Consider the following 21,658-nt stretch of genomic DNA (forward strand, 5'->3'; position numbering starts at 1 on the left):
TTAGTATGTCAAATTTACCTATTTCCTCATTTATTCTTCCGTTAGCACAGACTAGGAATAATTTCTTAATGACAACATGTACTGTTTTTAGAATAAAACATTCTAAGTTTAATTTGGAATTGATAAACTGAATGTAGAGTTGAATATTGTCTGATAACAGCATAGCTGTCTTTTACATAAAACAAGCCTGTTTCAACATTCAACCATGCAAGGAGATGAAACTCATGCAGGAATGGGTCACGAAGGACTAGGCTCCTCACCTAACACAGCTGTCGGCACAAGTGGATCATTGGGCACTGTAGGAAAACAAAGCTCATGAAGAAATACATTACCTTCAATCTGTGTATTTTTAACCATAAAAACAATATACTTAGAATAAAATTCCAAGTGATAACTAAATCCCATTAACGTTCTTACAACATGAATGAATGAATACAGAGTTCCAGAATGCCTCCTGAATAAAAGAAGAATGAAAGGCAGTGATTTGGCCTTCAGAAATGTAATGATAAAGGCAAAGGGATTCTTATTGAAATGAAATTAAAAAGACATCACGTACACCTTAGTTTTTGAAAGCGCTCCTCCTTTAGTATTGTTCTGTTGCTCCACAATAAAGGTTCACATTCACAGAACCAACCCCTTTCCTTTTAAAGTCATCTTCTCACATAATGTTTGAACAATTCGTCTCTAAATAAAATGGTATTCCTTTAAAGTCTTCCAAGTAATTCAGAAAATTATATTCATATTTACAGTTAATAGCTTTCTAGGTGCAATACCAAAGATACTTCTCTTGATGAATATAGGAAAAACACAGATATACAGACAAAGATGTCTGAATAAAAGTCATAGAATTTTATCACTCGTATCACAACTAGAACCACATGGAGAAACATACGCTGTTTTAGACAGGAATGGCAGAATCCAGAATTCAGTTTTGTTCCAATCTGGAACAAAAAATTAAAATGCCAAAGGGTCTGTGAGAAAAAAAATGAGCTCCATTTCTCAGGCACTCTGTCTAATAGTTTGTCCCATAGCAGGAAACCCTCTAAGCCTAAAAGGTTCCTTGCCCCAGAGCAGAAGACATTCAAGAGCACCGACTCCTCGAACACACCCAAAATCGCATACCTAACAGTGATGGAAAACAGTGGTGCCCAACTTCTTTGCCAGCCAGCCAGGACAGCTGTGGTGGCTGAGGCTCACGAACTCTTGGCTTCACATCAGCCCGTGTCGAAGGCTGCACAAGTGCCTGGCAGCCCTGGCTCGCTAGTAGACATGGAGGTTCCCAATGGGTACTTGGTCTGGGATCCACTATAACTTAATCCAAATCGAACTGGCTTTGTAAAGCTGTCTCCACAAATTTCAATGCCAATGAGATATCAAACTCTGGAGAATTTTCAAACAGTTCTAGCCAAAACTGTGCGTAAAAGGTATTAGGAGAACTTAAACCCATCTGGTCAACACAGGCTGATACTAAACTCCCATTTATAACTGGTTATGAGATACTCAAAACGTTACCACTCCGTGGTGCGTTAAGCTTCAATAACCTGGAGAGTAACACTCCTCCAAACTCTATTCCTCTTACAACAATATAGCAATCAGGAAAGAACTTAACCATAAGGGAAGGAATAACCTTTTGTGACGGACTGCAAGCAATATGTGAGAGAGGAGAAGGGAGATGGGAGAGGGGGTGGCATTCCCAAAACAGAGCAATTCCCAAGCAGCTCAGGCTGCTTAGATCTGCTTAAAGCCAAACCCAGAAGTCCACGCTGCTGTGAGAAAGCCTGATTCCTGCCCCCTCCACAGCAGAGTCATGTCACCTCAGTAACTCACACCCTACATCTCAGATATTCAGTGTTAGTCAGCGGACTATCTTGGTTTTGTGCAAGCCATACTGCGGATGCTGTGGGGCAGACGTAGCTGGACTTTTTAATGGTAGCTCTAACCCCAGACATTTAACATTCAGAAACCCAAACTGCCTTGGTCAAAACCACACATCTGGCAAGTCTACAACAAAGAAATACAAATACAGAGCAAATCTGAAGAGATATAAACAAGCCTGTTCAAACTTCAGAAAACGGCAACAAAAATCGTCAGTTTCCTTCTGTTACGTTGTCCTGACTGCCAAAAGAAAGAAATTAATACGGACCTCATATTATTCATTGCAGACATCATGCGAACTAGTAATATTTAATATGCTGATATCAAATACCTTCATGAGAGAAAATTGTACTTCAGAATTTAATTGAGAAATAATGCAATGTTTCCAGAAACTGTACCAATGCATATCCAAATTACATGTAAACATTTAAATAATTGGCCATACCCCAATAAGGATAATACATGAACATTCCAGTCCAACCTCTGTGTTTAGCAGAGCCCCTAGAATATGTATAGAATTATTTTCCTGAAAAAGTAGAATAAACTGTTTTCCCTGTTCCTACATTCAACTGCACTCTAGAAGACCTATCACTGTTGTACTTACATCTGGGGCTGAAGTTATGAGAGTCCATAAACGTGATTGAAAGAGGATCTTCTGCATGCAGGGTGCTCTGGTCAGCGTAACTCCTATCCATTGCATTCACCATGTGGGTCATCTCTTGTCGGGTGGTCCCCATAGCATCTTTGCGCTTCTTAGCAAGTTTGCTGCCCAGCCAAAAAAAAAAACCCAAACCACCTTAATTTTTGATGAAATGTTGATGCTTACAATAATAATCATCTATGGTCCTGAATGAGCAAGAGGGACTGCAAAGTCTGGCTGATTTTCATGAGTACTCATTTTCCAATGTGAGATTTATAAAACTATGCATCCTGCTATAAAAGAGTTCACGAACATATGTTTTATATACACATACAAATGTTGTAATGAAAGTTCTAACTACTGTACTCTGGTAATACTTTTTTCCCAGTAGAGTAATTATACTAATATAAACAAATTAGAGAATATAATTACATTTTAACTGAAATGATAAATAAGAAGCATCTGTGCATACAGTTTTATCAATCATCTCCATTTAAATCTGTGTTTTGATTTTATAAATGGATAATTCATTCCACTTGCTTTCCTTGTTAGGAAGAAACCATTTAACCATCTAAATTACTTTGTTCGCCAAAAAATACCATGAAACAATAAAACAGGCGTAATTATTCAGTATGGATACACGCTACCTTTTATGTTAAAGTTGTTCCTCCCATCTAGTATGCAAGATATCACAGGATATCATATCATCTTTGTTCCTGACACCAAGCTTTTGCTCTTATAAAAAACATAAACAAGTCTACCATGCAGTTTGGGAACATTTTAAATTTTGGCATTAACAGCCTCATACTCTGAACATATCACAGCCACACCGGTACCACGGTAAGCTGTATAACTAAACCCCCAAATTAACAGGCAATGCCTTTAAAGTGCACTCTTAGGAAATATCTCTCAATTCTTTCCTTTTTGAAGAAGAACTGGAAGTGACTTTCACTGTCCTTAGAAGTCACAGGGAAGCAGACAGCAGACTTTAATTATCATTTTAAGCCTAATGCTCTTGAAGCATGTATCTCAAGAAGTATAAAATATTCATTGGAGTAATATTAGTGTAAAGTGCACCTTGGTTCTCTAAGAATCTGCAACATACATTAGATTATTTAGCACTCTTAATCTTTTCTTCCTATTTTCCTCTGAAGTGCTGACTGAAATATAACAGATAACCAACTTGCTTATTTGGATAAATTGGACGCCACGTAGGAGAAAGACAATCTTCACCGAAAATAATGCATTCTCAAAAATATATCTTCAAAATACAGCTTAGCTTCATGAGCCTTTTCTGCACAAAATATAACCAAATATCCTGTTAAGCGTTTTTACAGTGTCTGTCTTACATTTCTCTGGATAAAAGGACTGCTAGCTCTTTCTTGTATTTTCTGATAACTTTTAGTATTCTGTGCTGCATTCTAACAGTTGACAAAAAGAATACTACTGTAAATAATCAATTCATACATTTCTTATGTCCTAGGAACATCCACAGAAAATAGGCAAAGGATCTGAGCTGTTCTCTGGGGGAGGGAGCACTTTGTTCAGCACATTTTCTTCCCCTGTGTTAGAAGGTTGTTTCCTAATTTAACAGTCTTGGTTCAAAATAGGGGCCACAGAGCAGACTGTAAATGGAGAAAGCAAGGCACACTTGAGAAAAACGAATGTGCTTTCATTAATCAAGCTCCTAGACTTCTTGATTTTTTTAAAAAACTTTTTACAGATTGACTACTTGGTTAATTACTACTTAATAACACCTTTGTTAAAGAAATATCAAAGGTGGTTTCTAAACCGATTATTTGCCATCAAAGACCTGTGCTGTACATGAGAATTTTCTATATATTAGTTGTTCAGTGAAAAATAAAAACCGGTGGCAGCTGGATGTCCACCTAAAATGCTGTATTTTATATGTTTACTCCAGACATTCATCTTCAGAATACTTAAGAAAAGTTGGTTTAAACAGTACTCTAGTTGAACAAATGTTTTAAATGAATACAAATAGAACTTCCCCAACGGAAACTGCTTGAGCTTTACAACCGGGTTCTAATATTATCAAAGCTTTCACAAAATTGGCATTTCTAGTTCACACTGTTTTTAAATTTCAAAGCCCTTCAGATATTCTCCATACACTGAAAGCTTCTCTCACTTGGAAAGATCCTATTTTTCTAAAGCTACCTCAGAAATGGAACAAAAAGACTATTACATCTCATCTCTCAACTATATTAAGCCCCTCTTTCAAGCATCACTTTGTAACAAAACTTGCTAGCTATGCTACATAAATCAACAACCATTAATGCTTTCAAGTTATTAGCTTATTACAGTTGCTAGTTTCTAATACTTATCCTCTGCTTCAACTTCTAAAAGGGCCTTTTGCGTTCCAGCACTGCAACCCAAAGCTGGGAAATGTAAGGACAGTTCTATTGTCTAACAGCTCCTGACTCCCTGTAGGTTTGACTTTTTGTTTTCTTCACTCATTCAGCTAAAGGCACATGCAATCTCTGCTTCAGGATAGTGAAGTAAATTGTTATGCAAGTACTCGAGGAGTGTAAATGATTCTCATTACGTGGTAAAGGATCCAACTGCACAAACCTGTGCAGGTGGGTGTTTCAGTGGGAGCTAGAGAGGAGAAGTGCTCTATCATAGTACGAAACTGTGCAGTTAATTATCTCTGACTGGAGCAATTGTTATTTAACAAGGAAATTATAATTTGTCACAATAAACCTGGGACTGGCAGTTAGCTAAGCCAGCTTAGCTTTTTTAGTTTTAAGTTTATTTAAAGAAGTCAACTAATCTGCTTAAAAATGTGAAAGAGCATCATTATCCGACACCACCAGTTCATCAAAGTACTTGAGTACATTCTTAGATCCTTCGCTGAAGTCAAGGGCTTTATGCATTTGTTAAAAATTAAGAATGTGTGCAACTGCTTCGCTCAGTCACAGCCGAAACAGTCGCAGCCCTCACAGAAACTCATTTAGTCAACACATATAACCAATTCAATTTGGCTGCACTGAAGCAAAACTTCCTGCAAACCAATGCTATACAGTTAAGAGCTATGCTGTAAAATGTGTATGCAGAGCACCTCACAGGCAGCAGATGAAGATCTCTGTACAGGAAATCAAAAATGTTGCCACCTGGAGCAGCAGACTTGCTGCTCTTCCACTGGTAGGACAGACACCCCATTATAAAGGTCTGAGACCTGCCTATGATTTGCATAGACGTGCTGTGTAGGGTCACTTCTCAACCGGCATGCTGAGTAAGAATAATGTGTGATTTATAAGCAGTTATCTAGCTAATAAATGGGGTAGCCATTATAATAGATTTTTTAGTGTGATGTGTCACTGTGAATCATAATGCAAATTAAATCATGACTACAATCAAATAAAATGATAGTTATGAGAAAAAATAGCAAAAAGCAAAAGTCTCGATATACAGTAATAAATACAATATCCCTTTAAAAAAAAAACAAGGTAAGAATAACAGAAACAAGGACACAAGCAATTTTTTCAAACCCGACACTAATGAAAGGTAACGATCAATAAAATTTCAGGAAAATTATAAAGACTATTTTTCTTTTTTAAAAAGGGATACTGCATCTTTAAAACATGTAAAATAGTAAGTCACCCGTATTCTACTTACAGATAGTAGGAGTAAGAATAGTAGCTCCTCCTGGCAAGCAAATCACAGACAGTGGAAAAAGAGAAGCAATGGTGAATGAAAAGCGTGACTCTGTCACATTCAATAAAGCAGAGAAATGTGCGTTTAAAAAAAAATTGAAAAAATTCATGTTTCTTTGGTTAGCATTTCAACTTGCTCATGCATCAACTAGCCTTACTTTGCCATGCAATTAAAAAAAATACACTAGCATATAAAAATGATTTGGTTTTTAGAAAGACCACTTGAGAAAATTACATGCTGAGATTTCATTTATTGCCAAAAAATTGAAAATTAAATGGATCGTGTATTTTCAACATGCAGTTCAGCATAATATAATGACTACCACCTAAATGTCGTGACAAATGAACAGCTGTGTACAAATCTTGTGCAGTAAATGAGGCTTTTTACTTTTCAGTTACAAAAAATAAAGATTAAATAAATACATTTAATCAGAGAACAGCTAAATTTCATATCATTCATTTTAAAGTCTTTATCGGTACACAGGTGTATACATATATGTTTGTATATGTACTGTATGTAGCTATACGAGTACACACTTTATAGAGAATGCACGTTTACAACTGATGCATGTGTGTACTGACATATGTACCACACATTTGCTGAATGCAAACGTATGTTTTATATTTTAAAATCTTACAATTGGAAATGCTGATGTACTCATGCTAAGCATTAAAAATATGGAAGGTAAACAAATGGAAGGAAATGAAGTACATTTGGAAATAGTCCAACAATGATTAAAAAATAAAAATGGCATTGCTCATTAAAGATGCAGTATCCCTTTTCTTAGTTGGTTTGATTACTCAAGTAAAACTCTGTAAGAGCTGATAAGAGTCTCATTCAGTGGAACTTCAAACCAATTTGTACAAAATGATCAGGCAAAGCATAAAACATCTCAAGCTCATGAATAAAACTGCTTAGTACTCCGTTTTTCAATAAAATGTAATGCCGCATTTAATCAGATTTAGGTATCTATGTCTGTGCATGAGACTTAATAAACCAGTGAAAATGCATAAAACATTTCTTTATTGACTTTTCTGTGTAGTAAGTTGTGGTCAATTCAGGTACCAAAAGGGATACTACATTATGGATCAGTGGACATGTACGCTACAGAAGATGATTAAAACTGATCAATTTTCAGTCCCTCCACAACTAACTGAAGTGTGTTTATGTATATGTGAACGTGTCAGTGTCACTACAACTGCTCCTGGCCTTATTACATAATTTGCTCTGATTCTCTAGATGGACTGAATTAACTCAGGTATACAAAGGTTTTCTACACTTTTCTGAAGTGACCTTGACTAAAGCTGACATAAAAAAATTGCCCACTTTCCCTAAGGGGGGGAAAATGACACACCTATAATATATTCAATAGACAACCAATTAAACTATCATGATGAAAAATTACCAAATATTAAAGATTCATTAAACAGGTTAATTTTCCACGTACTTTGAATACAAAAGAGTACAGGAGTTTAGGTATGTTATGCACTTTGGAAAGATGATCAAGTACCATTTCTAACTGGGTACTGCCTGTTTCAGAGAAGGGAAGCGGGGGGGAAATGGAAATGTTTAAAGTATCGTTTCACTGACATAATTAACTAACTTTCATCAAACAATTTAACAGTGAAAGTACACATCTAGAAGGACTCTGAATGCAAGAAGTAAAAAGGAAAGTAAACAAGAACGCAATGAATGTTTACATTTTTTTTTTTTAACCTGCAGAGCCAGTCAATCCCATCTGGAAGTGACTGACAATATATAGTGGTAGTCATGCACACTCTCTCTCTCTCTCTCTCTCTCTCACACACACACTCACTCACACACACAGTCTTTTATTAAACATGAGGGGACCTCTGCAACATACAGTGAGAAGATGATACTCCCCAGCCCATATCTTGCAATAATGACAAAAAATAGATATTTCTTCCTGAAAGCTGAAAAACAACTTGTTGGGTTTTTTTGTTCTTCAGAAGTTGCGCAAATAAATTGCCTGATTGTATGTCTTTTTGCATATGATGAGCTGCAACTTTTGCATATGTGTTAATTCTCAACCACAGAGGTAAACAACAGAGAAAAGTAAAAGCACTTTTGGGAAAAATCACATATGTAGCTAACTAACACAGAACACTATAAGCATACCTAATGTTTCTAATGCAGACGTTTCTTCTCCAAGTTATATATCTCCAGGGATAATTGTAAAGAGGCAATAAATTAAAAAAATCTAATGGAAAGCAGTAATTACAACATGTAGTATGATCTTAGGCATAATTTTAATGTTTTCTTAATCTTTAAAAATAATAGAAAGCTACATTTCCAAGTAACATTTGCAACATTTACAAACATATTGTTCATTAAGAATTCTGCAAAAGGAAAAGGAATGCAAAGCACAAACCACTGGAAGACAAAGGTCTCGCTCGCTGCAAGAAGAATCAGTTTGTGCATTGGGAAAGGGACTGGGTAGAAGAAAGGGTGCACAGAAATCTGTTTATATTAGTAGCTACAATGCCATGAATACAGATTTACAGAACTGGATTATGAAATTTTATGGTAGGTTAAAAGGGTCCCAACTACTGGAAAGTCAACATTCTTTAGGAAATTTAACAAGCAACCCTGCAGCACAATTTATATACATTAGCACTTAGTGCTGAGTTAACATTTTATAATACCAGAAGATGGCGCTATTGATTATTTCTAAGAACACACTAAAAATTAAAATTCGTTCAGATTAATACACTTTGAAACAATTTCATGCACTAAGGACTCACTAGATAATTTCATAGTGATGTAGTATGATTTTTAAGAAAAAAATGTAGGTTTACAAGAGCAGAAACGTATAAAATTACATTATTTTGCAAGTTGGACAACATACAGATACAAATAACTCGTTAGAGCTGCACATAAAAAAATCAAATTCATTAGGTGATTACAACATGAAAAGCGTAGTAAATTCTTTTTTTTCCAAAAAAAAAAAAAAAAGGATCCATTTAATTCCACCCATTTTAATAGCCTGTACATTCACCCAACTCCAATTTAAAACTACTTGGAAAAGAGTAAATGTGAGAAAATGGATACTACTAGATCCCATAAATAAAATAATCCTCTCTGTATATCCATTACAAGAATCAGAGGAGAAACAACAGGAGATACAAAGAACCCACCCAAAAGCTGAATGTCAGCTATTGCTCCTGAAACTTTTTTTTAAGAGACCTGTAAAAAATACTCATTTAGTTATCATTGTCTGTTATAGAGGGGAAAAAAAGAGGGATCAGCACAGAGTACTTCCTTACCTTTTTTTGACGATCAATATGACAACGAGGAGAAGCAGGATGAATACCAGAATTCCAGCGCTTATTCCTGCTATTTTCACCACTCGATCTGTCTGTTTAGCAGGATCTGGAATTACTTCGGGTTCTTCTGTTGCTGCTGCTAAATGAATCAAGAAAGAAGTTGCTTAAACGCGTAAGTACTACAGACATGAAAATTACCTTTGGCAATCATTTCCAAAAATGTGTGTATACTAACCTAGTAGCCAAAAAATAGATACATGCACCATGTGTTCATACATGTACACATATGTATATGAACATACTACAAATTTTAATATACATACCATACACATTTGCAACATCAAGTATACACATGTGTATATATAAGTATATAGTGTGTGTATATATATTTATTTGTGTATATATGTGTGTGTGTGTATAAACATATATATAATTTCATATATCTAAATAAGAGGTGTTTATGCATCTAGATTTCCAAGCAAGTTGTAGTAACACAAGGCGGAAGTTTGCTTTTATAGAGACAATCTGATCAACTAAATCATCATTACTTCCTTTACTGTTATTTTTCACATATTAAACATGGAATGCCTAAAATGGAATAGGGAGGAAGATAAATAACTCACAAACAGGAAATTAAACTCTCTTCTCCAAGTCCCAGCTAGCACCCTAAACTCCAGTCCCTCTTCTTTCTTCTACCCAACTTCAATCCACCCTTGTTTATTAATCTGCCTTAGAGCATCTAGTCTGAGATCTGCATTCTACATTGTAAATCCCTTTTATCGTACGTCTGACATGGAAATTTGATTCTCCATATACAGCCATGCACAAATCCAAGCCCACGGTCAGCAGTAGTTTTATTTCTATTTATAAGTAAGTCCTGAAAAAAATCACTGTTCCACACAGAGATGAAACCACTCTAACACAGGTGAATGGGCTGAGGCCATAGGTTACAGCAGAGAGGAAAACAGAGTATTTCAAAGTGCACAGCCATTCAGTCTACACCTTTTTGCTTCACAGTCTAGTGTACAAAGGATCAGGAACATGGGATTTTTCAGCCTAGTGAAAACATCAAAAAGTATAAATAAGTTTCAGCCAGGGCTAAAATCCCGTGAGGAGTTTACTTGTAAAAGAGCAGACAGCTCTGCAGTTTTCTAGTTTTTTCTTACTTTCTAACCCTGTGGCTCAGTATTTTGCCTTTCTCCTGCTAACAGGTGTGAGTACATGCACTTCTTTCCCCCTCTCTGGTATTTTCCCCTCCTATTCTCCAACTGGAAAGTAGTAGATTCTGCTTAGCCTCTCCATTCCTCACAGCAGTCGCACATGTAGTATTTAAAAGTTGTTGATATCATGTCTATGTCATTTCACACTCTGAATCTAAAATGCTTCTCAACAATCAAAACAAACAGAAGGAAAAACTAGGTAAAGCCACATCGGAGAAAGACTACCACTCCCTTAAAAATCTGCTCAATGTTCCTTTCGGAAAATCAGCACAAGTTAATATCACTGATAAATATTACTTAACACTTTCTGATTTTACCCTATTACTCAGAAAGTTTCTGTTTGGAGTTCCAAGTGCAGGAAGACTAATTTCTCTTGGGAGAAGGATCATGCTGTTGTTTTAAATGATTCTTTTTCACTTGCTTCTGTAGTCTCCATGTCAGCAAGTATCTGAACCACTTACTAACAGCTTATCCTCAGAACAACTTTCTGAGTTAGGAATGGGTTATCTTCCACTAAGTAGAAAGCCAGAGCCCTGGCAGTGCTTTAATCATCGTCATCATCGGACTTCATCACCATAAACATCCTTCATCCTTACAGCTTGAACTTTACCCAGTGAGAAATACTAAATGCTTTCTCCTTTGTGTAAATACATGCCTGTATGCACATTTGCATTCATAACCCAAATGGACTCAGTACTAGATATTTTACTTAAGTCACGTGTGTCATTGAAGAGCCTAGAGGTAAGAGTAAGGATGAGATAAGGGGCGGGTGTATGTGTACCTGCATACGCATACACACACATGCAAACTAGAACTAATGTCAGATAAACACATGATAAGACTGCTTGCTTCCTCTAACAGAGGAAACGACAGGCATGACTTTTGAGGTGGAACTGAAAGAATGTGGTGTTCAAGGTTCTCAACGCTTAAAATGCATCAGCTGGCAATCCAGAGTTAGCTGAGTTGGGAATGATAAATATGAACATTTGATGAACAGCAGAGTCAAAAGTCCAATCGAAGCTAAACTATAAACGGCCTTAAATGTCAATGGGAAAAGTCACATTTGACATACGAGATACAGAGAAACAGCAAGGACTTGGGAAGGGCAGAGAGAGGAGCATGCTGGAACACTGTAATAGTTACTGTATTTTGAATCGCTATGAGTACAATATGAGTACAAGAGGGTAGCTTTGGCCAAGAAAAGGTAAGAATGAGTCAAGCTGCAAAAGCAAAGGCCTGAATAAGAGACTTAGTTGTGCAGATCGAGGTTTAAGGCCAGGTCTTTGAGAGACAACAAAATATGAATCGTAATATATACGGATATAAGCTGAACATGCACTTCCTAAGTTGTAGACTCAAATACAACCAAAGAACAGGCTTTGAGCCATGATAAGGATGGTGGTATTTTCATAGGAATATTCGTGAGACATGAGAGAATACAGGGTAAGGAATTAGAGATTTGTAACACACTTTGGAGAACGATACAATGCTTACTGCTCATTACAGTAAGCTGTAATATAGATGTTGCTCAGAATATTGTTTTAACATACTTCTTGGCCACTTATGAAGTTATTTCATTCAGAGAGGTTACCTTGAGATAACCAGATGTATACTTCTGAGTAAATCTTTAAGAAAGGTAACTGAAGGAAGGTTTAGTTATTCTCCTAACTTAGGCAGCAGTGTTTTATTAAATATTCTGTACGAAAAAACTAAGTTCAAATTTTCGGTAACTATTCAAAATACAGCTTTCTGTCCAAGTCTTCAGAACAACAGCTAAGAGCCAGGATATCAACTGCTTGTTCATTTACTTTGGTTTTATTACATTAAGGGGTATGAAGTAGGAGGCAATAACTCACACTATCTGCTTTAACACTGCTAGGAGATAAAGCTACTGCCCATTGGAAACATAACACAAAGCCTTAAAGTAGAGGAGAAAAACTATATTGAAAAGACATAGACTAAGCAAGCGTATAACCAGTGGCTGAGCCTCATCTATCCGAAATGCTAACATCTATGGGCAAAATGCTACTCCCTGCTCAAGTATCAACAGCAAATTTCCTTTGACTTAAATTAAGCCAGGATTCTACTCTGTACATTTCCAGCAACAGATAATATATGCATTCTCCAGACTACATGATACATCTGGATATAATTCAAAGCAATTATAGATCTAAAATCACACTGTAATATATTATTTGTGTGTGTGTGCACTGTATGCAATATGGTGTGTTGTTTTGAGGAAGCCACTGAATGTAACACAGAACAATTGAATGAAACTTAGGAATTCGAAAGTATTTCATATCATTTGTGTTCCATTTTCATAGCTTATTTTATTATTGATTCATTTATTTTATTGTTTTATTTATTCATTTATTCTGGTCTAAGAAAGCATCTGCACCTGAAATGAAAGATACAAAACGAAACATACAAAGAATGAAATTTACGTAGAAAATTTAAAAATTCTGTGCATATAACTGGGTTAATTAGATGGTACTTGTGCAGCAGTGTTTCTGCAATTGTGGCAAGCATGAACATTTTGATGAGGTAAGAGCGTACACAGACTTATAACAAGCAGCCTTGCTAGAGACACAGCACCATATTTCAGACTTGAGTGTATCGGTAACAGGCATGTGTGAGTTCACATGTACACATGTAAAGGACAAGAACATAGAAACCTTGTGCTTATGTGTTAAAGCTGCTGTAAGATAGTATCTTCTCATTACCAATTGTTCAAGGGACTACAGTTGTTAACAAAAATTCTGCTTCGTTGAAAATTTGCTCTCCATATTCTCTAGACTACAAAACTGGGAGTATTTCCCTTTCACTGAAGTGGTTCTTCTATAGGCTGAACAATGTTGTTTTTGCCAAACAAAGAAACTCAACTACATGAAGAACACCACATAAGAAACAGTTTTCCTCAGTTTTATAGATCCTAAAGGAAAAAATCTGGCCAGTTGGCTTCCGTAACAGTACCATGAACTTCAATTGTGAACAGTACTAAATTAGACTACGATTGGTGTAACTCTCTCAAGGATAATACAATTCTAAAGAATTGGTCAGGTAGGGTCCTCCTCCTCAAACCAATCAGCAAAGTGAATATATCTTATTTGCATAAATTTTTAATGTACTTCATTCCTCTAGAATTTTTATAATGTTTTTAATGAATATATGTAAAAAATCCAACACCCACTTCTAAAACTGAGTGTTTGCTTAACATCCATACTTAATTCTTAAAGTATTTCTTAGAATAAGGAATCCAGTCACGACACATATTACTTTCCTGTCTTCCCCTTCCTTCTGTAGCTCAAAATTTACACACAGCCTTGCAAAATTGTCAGAAAATTTATGAGACTCAGCATAAAATCTATTCACCTATACCTTCCTAAGGAGATGCTTTTGGAATAAAGATAATGATATTCTACTCTCTCGTCCAAACAAAATTACTCAAGCAGAAAACTCTGGTAGGATTTTGCAGGCTTGCTTGTATGGTACCATTTAGTTAATAGCCAGTCTTCTGAAAGCCAGTTTTTAAATCACAGGTTTTGAACAAGATTTTATACATAACCTTCTTAACATACTGCTTGATTCTCTAACGTTCACAGCAATTTATGCTGGGTTTCCTTTGTCTGAATTAGGGGAGAAACTCTGTTTTATACATGATTAAAGCTGCTATTTTATTACAGTGCATATTCTTTGAATGCTAATTTCTGTTTGTGGCAGATCTTTGAATTCCCATGAACTAGTGTTATTGCTGCATAGCTTGATACTCAAAATAAGTCTGTTTGAGATAATCCGTTCTGCACCTTAGCTAAAAGGCATTCAAAAACTTTTAATTAAAAACAGAAAAGACGTCTGAATGGGTCCAATAAGGATATCAGGATAACATCAAATGAAACTGGTATTCCATCCAGCTCTGGCAAAAAGTCAGCCTACCACCTGAGAAAACGGCTCTTTGAGAGGATGGAGTTTCTCTGATAAATATTTTTTCAGATTGGACTGCCCCTTGTTTTAATCATCTGCCCAAAAGACCATTCTGCCTCTATCAGTTTTAGTTTGCTATTGCTTTGCCACAACGCTAATCATTGCATAATTAAGGAAATTTGTAAAAGCCTGATATTAATAAATACTAATAAATTCAAGTCATAAGCTGGTAACATGGCTTGAAGCATTTACTGGGAAAGGAGGAGCCCCCACTATGCCAGCGAGCTCCTCTTCCCGAGCACTGTCCGTGGAAGGTGAAGCGATGCTATGAATTTGCTGAAGTTTGGGTATATCTAAGCTGTTGCTTCGAGGACTCTAAATCATAGCTTCGTAGGGTACCAGAATTAAAAAGAAAAATTGTATTTGACTCTGAACTGAAAACGTGGTTCCCTGCGCTGTGCTTTGAAGTGTCAGACTCATCCGTATCACCATGGTAACCAGGGTCTGCGGTAGCCCCGAGGAAAAGAGTTCAGTTGGCTCCGCTGGAGACGAGGGGGATGCCCGGCCACGAGCAGCTTCCCTGCTCCGCACCGGTGCTCAAGGAGAAGCAGAATGAGGTGATGCTGAGAGAAAATCTGTGGCTGTCGCCTCACTTTCTGTTGCAACATCCTGCAGCCAAACCGCATCCTCACAAGCACTCCCTTGCAGGGCCACGGGCGAAGGCATTACCAAAGCTAACCGCTATGCTTAGGCCCCAAAGCTTTGTGATGCTGTAGGTTTATCCTCCATACTGAAAAAAGTAGGTATCACTGTTCTCTACATAAAAGGTCGTCAGTGCAGAAATGCAGCCTACAGACACTGCTCCACGGGTTCCTATGGCTCCTTCCAAAATAGATTTCTGATCCCTCCCAAAGGATGCCTCCACATACAAAAGGAAATAACTACAGCTTCAGGCTAAGCTGAAGGCTCTGGTCAGATTTGGGATTGCATAAGATGTCAGGGAAGGTAAGCGCCGGAAGTCCCACAGGTGGCTCCACATACAAATACGGTACCATGTAAACAGCTATCCACCTGCTTACACACCCTGCTTCCAGAGAGTGCAGGAAAATAGCTTGACCTCATGTTACATGAGGCTTTTTAAATGATCAATATGCAACTTTTAAATATTCATATGCATTTTTAATTCAATTAAGCAAATTAGCACAGCACATCATGCCATATAAAAATGAGAACGGTACCTGGAAATTCCAGTAAGTTATATACATGTTATATACACAAGGGACTGCTTCTTGACTGATATTGTTAAGCTCTCACAAATGTAGATACATATTGTTTTGATATGTCAGTTTTAATCAAAAAAATCAGTCCCATCTTTCCTACTCTCTGGACTTTCAAATTAGGCCACTGATTAGTACTGCTTTGGTAGGAAGCTACAAGGAAAACAGAAGCAGGGGAATCAAGTGTCTTTTGCTAGTAGGGAATAGTACTGAAGTTGAAGAGGATGTACTCTTGCAAGGTTCTGACAAGGTTCTTACAAGGAGAAGCAATTTAAATTCATAATGATTACTGTGAAAACAGTAATGGCCATGAATTTATAACCAATTATGAAAGAGCTGACCTTAAAAGACTGAGAAGTATCAGGTGAAAAAGTGCTGAATCCGTTTGTCTCACGAACTGCGAAACCTTGGACACGTGCAGATGAAGAGAACTAAACCAGGAACAATGCTGAGGAGACAATGTTCCAGCCACAATTTCTCCCCTGCTGTTCCTCAGATCGTATCAAATGATCAGATTAGTGCCTTCAATGCATTTCTGCTACATCGGCCACTAAGACATCCTATTTGCACATACACTTTGTAAATACTTTGATATCCTTCACAATACTGCAAGTGCAGGATTCAGGTATAGGGAATGAAAATGTTCAGTGCATCTTAAAATACACAGGTTGTACGGCGTTCAATTTCCAAGTTATTACCCTAATGCAAGAAACAGCAGTTGATGTAGACATAATTAAGCTGACTTTGAGTGAGCTGGCTCACTGATCCAACAGTGTACTGGGCTCAGCGGGACTGGCTCAAAAACTTGGGAAGTAAGTACGTTTTTAGGTACCCTGAGCTCCATATGCCATCACGGCTATATTATTAACTGAAGTAGATTCTGCAGGGTCTGTGGGGTGGGTGTATCTTGAAAGTGCAGTTTGCCCCACATTGCCACATGACACCATTTGCCCAAGATTTAGAACAGTGCAAATGGTAATGGAAGGAACAACTACTTCTGCTGTAGCTGACAACTTCAGCCACAGTGCCTACGGAATACTAACAGCCCGGCTGAAATCCACAGAACAAGGAAAGGAAAAGCTCTGGGTGAATACCAACGGTGATCGTCACAACAGATTTTACCCAGGGAGATGAGTCAAAGTTACACCATCAGCTTCTAGTTCAGTTGTTTTAACCAGGACAGTACATGAAATAAAAACGTGTGCTAAGGCTTATGAAATGCCACCTCTCAAAGCACACCGGAGCAGCAAACTCCAAGGGCAGATGAAAATAACCTTTCAGTGTGCTGCAGCAGCACTGGCAAAGAGACAGGAGACCCTTTTTGGTCGTGGCACATTACTAGGTCCAGCCAGGGCTTTACTTTCCTCCGGAATTTTCACCTCCAAAACACAGAACAAATGATCTTAAACTGCAGCTGAGTTTACATGGTGGAAATATATTCCAGGAACAAACGAAAGTCTGTTCACCTTAAAATCCATGTGATAGCCTTCTTTCTCCCTTCTCTTTGGTCCTACATCACCTCCAAAATGAATGAGGACAAATCTTTAAAAGAAAGTAAAAGACTAAAAATACCCTATAACATATTTTGGGATTTTGCTACTGTAGGTTGTTGTTGTTTTTTTTTTTTTTTTTGTTTTAGATCTTTGAAGTTCTCTCAGGTCATCATTTCAAAATTTTTGCCAACATCACAATGAATTGAGCCTTACCCTGAAAAAATGGGGATTCTAATATGTTATAGAACTCAGGTTTTAGAAAGCTACAGGATCTATTGAAACACAAGGAGTTGGCAATACTAAGCGCTTTTCTCAAAGCATCAGGTCTCATTCCGTAATAGCTGCACAGTTTGAATGTTGGAAAAATTGAGAGGACTTAATGCATTTTTTTTTTTTTTTAAACTAGGTTAATTTGTGTGTCTTGGAAAAAATCAGTTTTTCAGAGTAAGATTCTCCTGAACCATTAGATGCAGTTCTTTCAGCAGCCAATAGATTCAAATTAAATGTTTCCATGACGTGTGTGCTAAACAATCCAATTCAAACTGCTTTTTTGGAGGTAAAGCTTGGCAGTAGTAAAAACAAACACATAAACGAACAACCCCATCACCACTCACAGTGTAAATTAACAGATCTTGAAAAGAATACCTAAAAGAAGTTACAGAAATTCGTAACATGAACGCTACAAAGTATTAGCCTTACACAATGGAGTCTAAAACACTGTTTTTCTCTGATTTTCTGGGAAAGTATATTGGTTGAGAATGGTCCCCTAACGTTCGGATAGACCTGGTCACAACCTTTTAACACCGATTTGCTGGATGGACTGCTATCATTTCTTAAGGTCACTGTGATTACTGCCCTTGCACAGTGGAGTGTGCTGTTGGAATATTGCTGCTGTTATAGCGTTTTTTAATTGAAAAAATATAAAGGCAGCCAGTCATTTGGTAACGAGACCATGCACTAACTTTTGAGAAAAAGAGTGTTAGCAATGGAGCTCATTACAAACTAATCAACTTTTAAGTTCTAACCTGAAATAACAACCTACTTTCAAAAACATTTTAAAATAAATTTTCAAAATGACTAATTGTAAAATTCCAGTTATGTAAAACACTACTGTAAGAAATTGTATAGTTTTGACAACTACTCTTATATAGCTTGTTAGCTCAGAATTAAACTTGGAAAGAAATTTATTATAAAAGCAATGTTTAATGTGAAACATACAAAATAGTACACCTTTATGTGCCTTTCCCCTCTGCAGAAAACTACGGAAGGTAACATCTAATAAATTTAGTAGAGAAAGTACATTATTATGATTATCATTATATATGCACACAACATGTTTTAGACATATTTAGGGAAATATTACTATTGAATGTCTAATGCTCTGTTTGGCTATTTTTACTGAAAAAACATTCTGTGAATAACTTCAGCTAATTTAAGAAACTATAAAAATTGTAAGTGGCAATTTACTGGCAGAAAATGAATTGCAGATTTGCTAGAGACCTATGCCACTACACCGAAGAAAGCAAGGACAGCTCAGCTCTCCTTCCCCCTGAAATTGCAAAGTCTTAACCCAACCTACACTCGCACTAGATCAAAATACAGAATTTCCCTGTGATGAAAAATTATCTTAGAGCAAATGCAATGCTAATAACACCTGGGATGGAATCAAAAGACAAAGGCAATGAGGGGGAACAGAAATGAAGTGTTTCCCTTTTCCCTCCTAAAAACCCCTCTGAGTCCTGACTGGTTTGAATTGTAGCAGGTGAGAAAACACATAGAAGCCCTATGAAAATAAATTGTTAATTCTTCCTGTGAAGTTAGGTCTTTCCAAAATCACACAGACTAAAGATTACATAGTGCTAGGAACAGAGCAAAGAGGCACCCTATGTGCAATCCCCCTCAATTCTGATCAAGTACCTTGCTCAAAAGTGGTCTTTAATAGCACCGACCAGTTATTAGCATCCCAGATTCTTCCCAGTCCAACTTCAATATAGAGCATACCTACAACTACATTTGCTACTGTCACTACTGTCAGCCTTCGGGATTTTATGATTCCTGTAACTTTTTCAAATAAAGTGAAAAGGTAAATATAAGTACCCTAAATATTCAAAGATGCACTCTTTCACAGGAATTCTATTCTTCCATCTAGAAAAAATTTTTGCAGCTTCTTCATCTAGTACAATACTTTCCTGACATTATTCAGCATCTTTAGGAATCCACTGGGAAAGCTGGCAAAAAAACATAGGATGCGGAGCGCAACACCACTGTTGGAAAGCTTTCCTTTTCTTTAAAGTCTTCCCTTTGAAGAGCACCAACTCTCAGAAGTTAGGCTGGCCAAACCTCTTGACGTTCTCCTGAACTCCTTCGCTCTAACAGGTGGCCAAATACCTGGATGTCTGGGAGTTGGAGGAAAAGGCAAACATCTGCTTCCAAATCTAGCTGGACTAACTGAAGATATTACCAAGCTGCACACTACAGCACGGCAGGCTGCAAGTTCTGTTTCAGTCATGACCTTAACTACGCAATTGCTCCCAAATCTCCTTATCCAAACAAACTTGAAAGGTCTTATGTCAGTACTTTAAGCTAGGTCAGCTGATTTTGCACAGAAATGTCAAAGATGCACTGCCTGCACGCTCTAGACTACCAGCTCTGAAGGCAACAGCCTTCAATAGGCTGCCTGGAAGCTTTCACATCTTCAGCTACTCCAATCAAAACAAACACATGGCTAAGCCTTAAACCCCTTCTAAGAAGTAGCGAGCCTGTTTATAGACTTGTTTACTGCATCTGACATCTAGAGATGGGAGTCATAAGCACTGTGAAAACATTCAGATAATGAAATGATGACTGGATGAAAAATTCATTGATGTTCACTGCTCTAGGTTGATTAGCATTGACCAGCCAGTTCACATCAGGACCTGTAATGACTTTAAAAGCTTTTTGTACTATGTCACTGCCTCTTTGCACAGTCACATCTCCCTTCGTTAGTAATGTTTCAAAGAAACTTTCAACTCAGAGAAAGAGGACTGCAGGAGAGAACACACTACTGCAAGAAAGACAACTGCTAATGCGTACTGCCGCTTTCTGAGCCTTTGGCATCACTTTTTCCACATTCTTTTTTTCATGCATAAGCCTTGTTGCCTTCAGATCTTAAACTCTAATCAATCTGTTCTGAAAGAAATGAGAGGCATTTTTTTATTTCCATTAATCAGGAAAATATATTGAAGGAGGAACCAAATGTAATGAAGAGCCTAGATGACTGAAGTCAGATGAACTTCTCATATCTGGTATTACACTGGTTCATAAAACGTAAAGATGAATCAGTTTTTAAATTCCACAAAGCTTACTATGACAAAAGGCAGTCAGGCTGTATGAAAAGGAATACTCTGCTGTGCAGTATGCAGAACTAAGAGATATCAGTTTGAAAGTGGATTTTGTGGTCCCCTTGGCTGCATGTTTTGTAGGTAGTGAAGCATTTAGTTGTTTTTATCCAGAGGATGAAATTAGATGCCCTGTATTGGAAATGCCCTGGGCTGCTGCTTTCCCAACTAGCTTCCTAGGGAAAATACAACTGTATCAAAAGAAAAAAAAAAGAACATATCTAGCAAAAGCTTCACACCGACAAGGATGCCAAAATAAATGAAGCTAACTATAACATAGAAATATTGTATTATGATTTATGTAATGGGTTGCTGGCCAAGAAGATTACGGGACTGGCATTTATGCTTTAAATCTGGTTTTAGAGTTTTCAGCTAGCTGTGATCTGATTAAAAAGTGACTGATTTGGAGAAGAAAATCACTTCAAACTGAAGCAGTGCAAAGAACTCTCACAGATGAGGTGGCAAAAATATCTATACCGAGGCATCAAGCTTTGTCTAACACTGAGCAAAAACAAATTTGCATTTTAAAATAAGAGTGAAAATTGAATTAAAGAATGGCAAGAAAACAATGTGCTCCACTTTTCAGAGACATAGACATATTTCTATCATCTCATCTAAATTGCACCTTAGGCAAAATGTGACTTGAAAACACATAGGCCACTCCAACTGTGTGAGCTCTCATTTATAAGCAGATATTCCTGACACCCACAGTGAAACTGGCCTGTCTTTTCTTCAAGCAAGTCAAAAATGGCTTTGCTTTGTGACTGACTTGATATGACTTTAATGAATGACTCACTTCAGCTTTTTGTTCCTTAAAAGTCAGCCAAGAAAGGGCAATGTTATCTATCAGTTTTCTTAGAGACACCCAGTCAAAATTTTTGAACTTGCACATG

The 21,658-nt window shown here is 37.1% G+C and overlaps 1 protein-coding gene across 17 annotated transcripts in view; it reads right to left on the reverse strand.

Annotated features, from left to right (window-relative positions):
* Positions 1 to 21,658, reverse strand: part of PTPRK (protein tyrosine phosphatase receptor type K) — a 412,420-nt gene that overhangs the window by 27,746 nt on the left and 363,016 nt on the right. For 3 of the 17 annotated variants that reach the window (XM_068938232.1, XM_068938228.1, XM_068938239.1), the window contains exons 14-18: positions 9,478 to 9,616; positions 8,330 to 8,371; positions 6,151 to 6,181; positions 2,480 to 2,648; positions 261 to 296 (exon numbers count right to left, since the gene is read on the reverse strand). In XM_068938232.1, coding sequence (XP_068794333.1) covers positions 261 to 296; positions 2,480 to 2,648; positions 6,151 to 6,181; positions 8,330 to 8,371; positions 9,478 to 9,616 — 417 coding nt within the window. The remainder of the gene's footprint in view (positions 1 to 260; positions 297 to 2,479; positions 2,649 to 6,150; positions 6,182 to 8,329; positions 8,372 to 9,477; positions 9,617 to 21,658) is intronic. The other 14 variants (XM_068938244.1, XM_068938242.1, XM_068938240.1 and 11 more) reach the window with 9 other exon arrangements.

The sequence above is a fragment of the Struthio camelus genome, chromosome 3 (assembly GCF_040807025.1).
Source record: "Struthio camelus isolate bStrCam1 chromosome 3, bStrCam1.hap1, whole genome shotgun sequence".
Taxonomy (NCBI): domain Eukaryota; kingdom Metazoa; phylum Chordata; class Aves; order Struthioniformes; family Struthionidae; genus Struthio; species Struthio camelus.